Consider the following 9,075-nt stretch of genomic DNA (forward strand, 5'->3'; position numbering starts at 1 on the left):
TTGGTTCTAGCCAAAGAATTAGTTGCCTTTTTTTTTGCCATTCCAGATTATTCTAAAATCTGACGCATCCAATGAATGAAATGATCTTTTTCTTTTAAATTTACTCAAATTTCTGTTTTTACATGAAAAACTAAATATATGCTGTTATACCAAGGATCAAAGAAAGCTGAAACGGTGAATTTGTTTTATAAACACAAGCAATACACAGAAAATGCATAAGGCTTTTGATTATCACTGCACATTTTAATTGAGAAGTCTGGTTGTGTAGCTCAGACTTCCAAATGAAGATGTGAAATAGTCACTTTCTATTCAGTGCCATTCACTGTTGACAGATCTTAGTTTCAACGACAAAAGAATTTTCGAAGTGTCTGATTGCATGACAGTTCTCAACAGAGCGCTTCTGCAAACCTGTGTGGAAGAAAAGACAAAAGTAAAAACCGAATAAATAAATAAAATTGTAACTGCTGGTGGCAAGTTGCTTTTTCCTTAGGACACGGATTGTCAACCAGGGGCATGTGTACCCCCGGGGGTACCCCCTAGGCCCTTCCTAAGTACATGTGGGTGGGCTGGGATGGAATGCAGCTACCCACCACCCCATGCCACCGCTGCCTGGAAGCAGGGATGGAGCGGGGGCTGGGGGGAGTGCACAGACAGCACCTGGCCAGATGCAGGGGGAGGGGGGAACTTTCATGCGGTGGCTGCCACTCCACATCCAGTCACGCCCCCTGCCCCTCCCCTGTGTCTGGCTTCTTGGGGGTACACTTATAAGACAGGGGTTTTCAACCTTTTTAATGAGATAGCAGTGGCATGACAAGCTAAGGCAAGATAAACACCCTCTATTAGTTCCACCACAGTCACTTGCCCATACATTTGTACACAGCCTTATGACTAATTTAAAAAAGCCTGTACCTATCTCTTAGAGGTGTATTAACTTTCTAGTAAGCAACTAGAACAGGTTCCTTAAATTTACAGTTTATTCTCATATTTAATAATTTCCCCATTTTTCTCCAGTATCTTCTTACCAGTTTACTATCTGAATAACTAACACCAACATAAACTACTCAAGGCTATGCCATAAACCTATCTATCTAAGCCACAGACTTCCCAATGGAGGTTTCCAAGCCCTTTTAAAGGTATGTTCAGATCTGTCCCACTCTACTGTTCAGAATATTCTGAATGGATGCAGAGAGCTATTTTTAGTGTTCAGCCATTTCATGCATTGGTACCAAAACAAAGAGGAGGCTTATTCCTGTCCTAATGGAACAAACAAGATCTGCAAGTAACAGAACCTGGTTCTTCATAAGCTTTCTGACTCTGCTAAAACACTTAGGCTGCATACAGATGTTCGTTTCTCCCACATATTTCTTCCAATGAAAAAATAGCTTGGGAATTGGACGGTACACATGTTCCAGCACCACAGGTGGACAGCTTCTTACATGATCTCTTCAGCCAGGAGCAATAAAGGGTTGCCACCTCTTGCCCTTACAAGAGCCCATATATTGACAACCTGTCCTCTTCTCTGTCAGGGACAGGTACAGGCTGTCAAGCAGCAGCTGCCACAGCCAGCATCAGGAAGGTTCTTGCTCTGGGAAAATACTCCTCCTTATCCTGCCAATAGACTGATTGGCAGGAGGGGGGCATTCTCCTGTGATGGGAACCATTCCAGGCCTCCCTTACAGGGAGAATAGCCCTGCTCTTCGTACTTCTTCAGGCGGGATGGGAGAAGTCCAGGGAGACTGGGAGTACTCCACTGCCATAGCAAAGTTCTGGGCATTTTGCCATATGGGCACAGCAGCCTGTCTTGTCCTGTGCTGCTCTGGGCTAACCCAGAACAGTGCAGGGTGAGGCAGGAGCATTTAACTGTGGTGGCAAGGCTCTGCATGACAGCAGCCTGCCTCACCCTGCTCTGGCTTGGATCAGCTGGGTGGCAAGGGGAAAACTAGCGGGCTGGGAGCCAGCTTGGGAAAGTCTCCATAAGCCAAGCTCCTGGTCACTCCAGCTTTTAATCATGGCCTCTACTGCTCAGCTGAGTAGCAAGGATGAGGGGGAAGGGGGAAGGTGAGGGGAAAGGGAGAGGAAGCTGAAGGGACTGGAGAGACTTGGGAGGCTTTCCTGTGGCCACCCCCACCAACTGTTTGGCTAAGTGAAAGGGGCTAGGCAGAGAGCTAGCTTGCAAGCCCAGCTCCTCCTCCCCCTCCTCTTTCAGCTAAGCAGGAAGTAGTGGGGAAGGGGAGAGGAGAAGCAGGCACTAAAATGTGGCACAGGAGAAACATGCTAATTTATGATCAAATGTTTTGCACTGAAGGGCTCTCAGAATGATAAATCTGACGGAGAATGACTCAGCAGCTTACTACTACCAATAACTTATGTAACTTAAAAACAAAGGGCATGATTTCTTCCGTGAGGAAACATTTCAAAATATGCTAGCTACCTGGAGAGCCCCAACACTGCAAATACAAGTGACAAACAGATGAAGGGACCAATTTTTACTTGAAGTTTTAGCTTATAAAACTGCATATTTAAATAGTTTAGTTCCCCCCCTCCTCCCCAGAACAGCAGCTTACAAAGCCATTGGGAACTTTTGCACTGTATCTTATTCCGATTAATTTAAGATTTACTAGAACAATGCCCACAATCCTCCTCTATCCCAGGTGAACCATCTTGCAGGAGTACTTCAAGAGGCAACAAAACTGGGTCTGTAGCAGACAAATCTAGGACATGAATTCAAGTCAAAATGCTCTCAGAGAGCCTAAATTTCAACCCGTAATACCCAGCCCTGCATTTACTCATTTGAGTTTAAACAGTTTCAGAGTCCATGATTGTGCAGAGGATGTAGAAAGAGGTACTTGGCTACATACTTAAGAAAAAATGTTTTGTTAAACAACAATTTTAATGCTAAGTTTTAGTTCTGGCATTTCTGTCTGCAGCATTCTAAAACTCTAAAAAAATTAAATTAAAAAAAGGGAGGCGTAAACAAACTTTAGTAGAGCAATACTCCCTGCATCACTATGACATGACATTACCCATTTCCTGAAAAAACAGGACTTCCATATTCAAATAACTCTTGGGGAAGGAACTTGTAACTTGTCAGCATTAATCACGGGCGACTGGTGCCACCTGAATCGGGGGGGTAGGGAGCACATGCCCCCCCCCCACCCCCAGCAGCTAGTCAGTGACCAGGGGGTCCTGATCACGCTGACCAGGAAGTGTGAGCAGAGCTCCCAGAAGTGCCAGCGGTGCTTCACCTGGCGCCTCCGCTCCCCAGCCAGTGCTCGCAGGGTAGGTGCCAGTGCTCCTACCTCCCTCCCTCCCCCGCCTACTGCCTAGGCAGCACTCCCTGCTTGTCAGGAGGTGCACCAGTACTCTCAGCGGATGCACGTGCACCCCCTACACGTAACCACTAGTGCTAATTCATATTACTAACATAACACGTTACTGGACAGTTAGTCTCTCCTGCACTCACTGCTCATTTGGACTGCAATCTTTAGCACAGCACTGGTTAATTTAGCTGCTATAAACTACTCTCTGAACTAAAAAGCATGCCTGTCATTTTAACAAGAGCTTTAAAGTTAGCTTTTCCCCCCCAACCATTAGTCCTACACTTGTGAACTTCAGGACTAAACTGAGTACCTGCTTCTGCTTTCCCAGTGCTTTAAACAAAACAGCAAAGAAAAACCCCAGTTTTGTCAAAACTTTGACAGGCTGATGGCATTTACATGAGAGGGACAAGCAAATATTCCAGTACGCACGAAGTAGAAAGAGGAAGAAGAATGGCAACTCCATCTTATCTACTTCCTCCAGGTTTTGGTAGACAAGATGTTACTACAGACCCTTACACCCAGACAAGAAGTCTCTATGCCATTTGTATTAAGAGTAGCGACTTAATTTCCTAAAAAGTGGGAGGCAACTTAGCTCCACAGTAAAATTCTGGTATGAAAGAGACATCAAACACTGTAAAGATCTGCAATGCCAAAAAAGTTACAAACTTCTTTAGGACATGACAGACATATTTGTGTTAGCTAAAGACACAAAACAAAGAAAACTAAAAAAACTGTTTTGAAAAAAGACAGGTGCTCTTGGCTTGCTCAAGTAATGGCTGTTATTAAATCTTGGACCAGAATATTTAGGATGAGATAGTAAAAGCCTGAATGCAACAGAAACAGGGTGTTTGGTTTTTTCTGGTTATGATTTCCTCCCAGCTGTTTATTACTTATGTCAGATGCCAAAAAGAACTCTGAAGTTTTTTCGGAGTCCAAAGAACTGCACTGCTTATGTAAAGCCTAATAATCCAAGTTGTAGTCTTAATGCTCTCACTACATGTATTTAGGACTGATAGTTCCCAGAATCCATTTATTGGTCCTGACAGAAAAACTGAAGTGAGCCGAGTACCAGTTGAGTTTTTGGGGACATAACTGAGAAATCTGTATCCTGTAGCAGATGCACACTAACTTGGTGAAGAAAAAAAATTTGAACTCAACAGCGTTTGAAGAGAATGCCAAGAGTCAAAACATTTAAAAAAAAAATGGTGGAGGGGATTATTATTCTAAACAGGCTACTTTGGCATCCACCTACATTTTCATCTTTCTTAAGTGTAACCCTCCTGCTAAAGTAGGTTTTCTTCTCTGGAGAAACCACTCACCCATTATCCGATCCCTGCGCTGCAGTTTGAAGGTCTCTTTTCCTACACAAAGCTGGTAAATGAAGATGCCCAAGTCAGATACATTATCTATCTCTTCTGTTACCACCATTTCTTCACGAACCAGGTAAGTCTGGGGCAAGTACGAACCAGTCTATAGAAAGGAGAGAAAGAGAAAACACAAGAAAGCTGTTAAAATTGTTACCAGAACCTTCTTAGGTAACTTAACTGAACTTGAGTCTTACGATTAGAGTTCAGTCAAATTTCTTTAATGAATATTTTATGAAACCACAGTGATCTTCTGAACGATCACTTGCTAAATCAATATTTGACAATTGGATTTTAAGTTGTTCTGTTTTATTGTTAATATAGCCAGAACACGGGATTCATTCTTAACATTACCTATGCACCATGAAGGGTCACATTCAGTTTACTAATGCAATACAATAGCAAAGTTGTAATTAGTAACTAGACCCCTTTAAACAAGACTAGCAGGGGACAAACTGAAAGACAGCCCTAAGCACAGAAGCAGAAATGTTAGTTCTATATCTCATCTAAACTATATAGTACAAATACATATTATGCATACATACACATCTATTATGTAGCTCTATATATAGAGATACCTATATTGGAGGGCTGCATGCATAAAACATTAGCACCTACCTTTAGAATTTTGAATTGGACGCGGAAATCATTTCTTCTTTAACCTTAAAAGCACAGCTGAAAGGGCCTTTTTTGGCCAACAAGTTGTTTTTACATTTGCATCACAATGCATGCTCAGATATACACTTCAGGTAATCAGAAGTCAGTAACTTGGGAATATAACATCATACAGTTCTTTTCCTAAGTTTTCACTGAACCAACACAGCTGGTCATTCCAGTAAATGACAACTAGGTTTAGACTTTATTCTGTTTTACCCAATATTAATTTCTTCATAGTGGCCAGATCAGCTGTTATTTGCAAGATTTTAGATTTCAAAAAAAGCCAGGTACTTCGCATATGAAAGTAGTAGACTTGGGAGAAAAAAGTGAAGCTCTCTCTATTCAACAGGTGCAACATATTCTATGATTTACCACAATTCAGCAAGAAGAAAGAACTACACTTTTGGGGAATGAAAGGATTTAATATAGCAAAAATGCTAGACACTGCTCCTGAATTTCACTGTAAATAAGAAGTCACCACATTAACCATATCAAATACAGTTGTACATACCGCCAGTTTTGCAAACAGGTCCATCAGATTCCTTGGTGGCATAACAACGGATGTGTTCAGAGGGATCACATAGCAGTTACCCAGTTGCAAGTCAAGATAAGCAGTCAGAAGCTATTATGGAAAGAAATTAAACAGCTGTTTTTGACAAAGCAAGGGCTCTCTCAGTTTGTGACCATTATAATTGATTGTTAGACTCTGTAAAAACAAGATTCGTTAGGAAGTCTAGGAATCCAAGATCAGAACAATAAGAAACATCAGAAGAAGGCTATTTTTAGAATTAACATTAACAGTTAAAGTAAGCTTACAGCAGATAAGCCATGGTTCATACAAAAAGCTTACTTACTAACAGGAACTGAAAAACTGACTACCAGACCATAAATGTTTTTGGTCTTCAGTAGTTTGTATCACATAGAATACAATTAATAACAGAGAAAGTCTCGGTATCTTGGAGATGTATTTTTGTAATTACAGCAATCTAATTAAAACATGTCCAGTTAGAAATAGTCCAACAGAGTACAAGTGATTTGATCATAAGTTACAATGCTGCAAAGAGCAGAATGCTTCAGGGTCACTGCAGTTTCAATATAAACACTAGTCTATTTATATGAATTTTACTTTTTCCATGGTGCTTTATAAAACTCCTGACAAAGATTCCCATACAAAGTGCCCAGTCCCTTTAACTAATGGTACAGTTCTGTGACACATCTATCCTTAAGAACCAGGGAAACCAGATATCAAAAAAGCAGCAACTTCTCAATTTTCTGTATCAGTATCACTTTCAATACTGGATAAGAATAAAGCTGGTGCCACAAAAACGGGAAAATCCTTCAAAATGAAACCAAGAACTGCACTAACCACTGGTTTAAATACCAGTGATTGGAAAGCACGGAGGGGTGGGGAGGTAAGAGATTAATTTTTTTTTGTTTGCCTGCTAAACTATTAGCTCTAGCAAGTCACAGAACAGCTCTACTGTTCTGATAGTCTTCCTCTTTGTCAATAGGATGTGAGCAGCCAGTACTCACTAACATCATGGAGTTAAATTAGAAAGAGAGAAAGACTGAATAGTTAAGCAGAATTATGCCATTTTAAAAGTTGACATATTCAGTCATACTAAGCAGAGAGATAGGTTTTATCACGTGATGATAAAAACACTGTCCCAAATAAAAAAAAAAAGTCTCTGATGCAAGCTTCCAACTGCCCCACATTTATATGAAGTCACTTCTACAATTCACTTTCGTTGAAAGACTGAAAGTTGCTCCCAAACACTAAGAGCACTTGCAACAGAAGAAACCAAGGGGTGATTCATAAGAACGTCTTTGGATTATATCATTATTTCTTCTACCAGTCAGATGACACGAACTGGTTTCAGTACTCTAGAAAAAAAAAAGAGTTGCTTTCAAAAACCTGGGTGACAAGAACTGTTAAAGAAAGTTTTCAGATTCCCACTGCTAAAGCAAATTCAATCTCACAAAGGCAAAAATCTAGACTCTGAAGAGATTAGCTGCAGTACAAGTATAGCATATACAGGCAGAGGAGAAAGCATATACCACATGAAGAGCACCAAGACAGTGAATGAAAAAAAGCTATACAATTTATACAGAAATAAAGTGTGCGCTGCAAACACACTAATGAAAAACTTGTGCACGTGTATGGGTTTCCCTAACTGCATTCCAAAAATTAAAATTTATCTTTAGAAATACCGACCATCCAAGGATTAAAAAACAAAGCAAACAAAAAAACCCAAAAACCCCTTAGTAATACATTTTTAAAAGCAACTTTAAAATCATTTTTGCTTCTGTAACACTTTGGAAGAGTTTCCCCAAGATAACACAAAAACAAGTTTACTTCCTCTCAATGAGGGCTTTGTTTCTCCCATTCTCATGCAAAAATCTGCATGGCTAGGTTTTCAAGAGTACTTAGGATAGACCTTATTGAGATCATTCTTGCGGTGCTAGTAATCCAATTCTGATCAGTATTCGTAGTTTCACTTATAGCTACTCAAGTTCTGGAAAAAAGACTGGTTAGGTAAGGATTCAAGAATTAGACAGGAAGTGGCTCTGAAATCACAGGTATGTCTGCACTGCCCACAGCAATGAAGTGCAGAAATATACAAGCTAGCTCAGGTGTTGAGAACTGCCTGGCTACAGTGGCACAAAGCTCCATGTGAGCTCATCTGTTTTGCTCCTTGAGAGGTAAAATCAAAGCAATTTTCTTTAAGTGTAACAGAACTAGATGTCAAGCTATAGAGTTCACATCTATGTTAGTAGTACAGCTAAGTTTGCTTGGATAAAGGAAACTATTCAGTTCTTCAGAGCCAAAAGCTAAATTTTCAAAAACACTTAATTGCAGGAACTAAGAACTGCACAATTTTTGGTGCAAAGTTTATTAGTCTCAAGAATAAAGTCATGGCAATGCCATTTGAGAAATAATCATCTAGGAAAGTCAACGGTAAAGCCAGTCCTTTCTTAACAGCTTTAAAATGCTCCTTTTTAACTCACCCTGTCAAAGTCATGAACAATAGCTGCTGGGTCACTATCTGAGAACTTTGGAACTGGAACATCAATGATTGCAATGTTGTCATCTTCCCTAATATCAGCTTCTTCTGCAATGGGCAGGAAGTATGGTTCAACAGCACGATCCTGATTTTCATTTTCAACATAGCACATTTCTCCACGGAACACCTTATGCTATAAAAGAGGAGAGTGTACTAGCTCAATTATTTTGTCATTGCACACTATTTTTAAACACAAAATCTTAAGTTTAGGGCAGCCCTTTCTTTCTACCACTAATAGTTTAAGTGTCACAGGATGGCACAGAAGGTAGAAGGGGTGCTACCGGGGCTCAGTCCCCTCCCCCACCCCTTGAAACGCAGGGCAACAGACAGGCCGCAGGCTGCTGTAGCAGAGTGTGGGTGGGTGGCACACACTCAGATACACACTCAGCCAGGATCGCAGCCCCAGTGCGTGGCTGCCCAGTACAGCAGGTAAGTTTCAATCTACATTCTTTGTGGCTGGGCTTGGTGGGGGATAGATCGAGACCTCTACAGTGCAGGAGGGAGGCAGGGGGCAGATCAAGGCCCCCACAGTGAGGAAGGGAGCAGGGTACAGGCAGGAGGAGGAGCTGGGGCCCCAGCTGGAGAGTGCATAGGCAGGAGCAGGACACCAGCTGGGCAGTGCAACAAGCAGTGGCCTGGGGAGGCACATTCCCCTCCCCCCCCCCCCCC

The 9,075-nt window shown here is 41.5% G+C and overlaps 1 protein-coding gene across 1 annotated transcript in view; it reads right to left on the reverse strand.

Moving 5' to 3' along the window:
• Positions 1–27: 27 nt before the first annotated feature.
• The window catches only part of ITM2A (integral membrane protein 2A), a 13,726-nt gene continuing 4,678 nt past the window's right edge, over positions 28–9,075 (reverse strand). Inside the window, exons 3-6 of the mRNA XM_019521145.1 lie at positions 8,351–8,539; positions 5,853–5,963; positions 4,640–4,790; positions 28–408 (exon numbers count right to left, since the gene is read on the reverse strand). Of these exons, the coding sequence (XP_019376690.1) occupies positions 320–408; positions 4,640–4,790; positions 5,853–5,963; positions 8,351–8,539 (540 nt within the window). The 3' untranslated portion in view covers positions 28–319. The remainder of the gene's footprint in view (positions 409–4,639; positions 4,791–5,852; positions 5,964–8,350; positions 8,540–9,075) is intronic.

Source organism: Gavialis gangeticus, unplaced genomic scaffold, assembly GCF_001723915.1.
Source record: "Gavialis gangeticus isolate Ggan-Ray unplaced genomic scaffold, GavGan_comp1, whole genome shotgun sequence".
NCBI lineage: Eukaryota > Metazoa > Chordata > Crocodylia > Gavialidae > Gavialis > Gavialis gangeticus.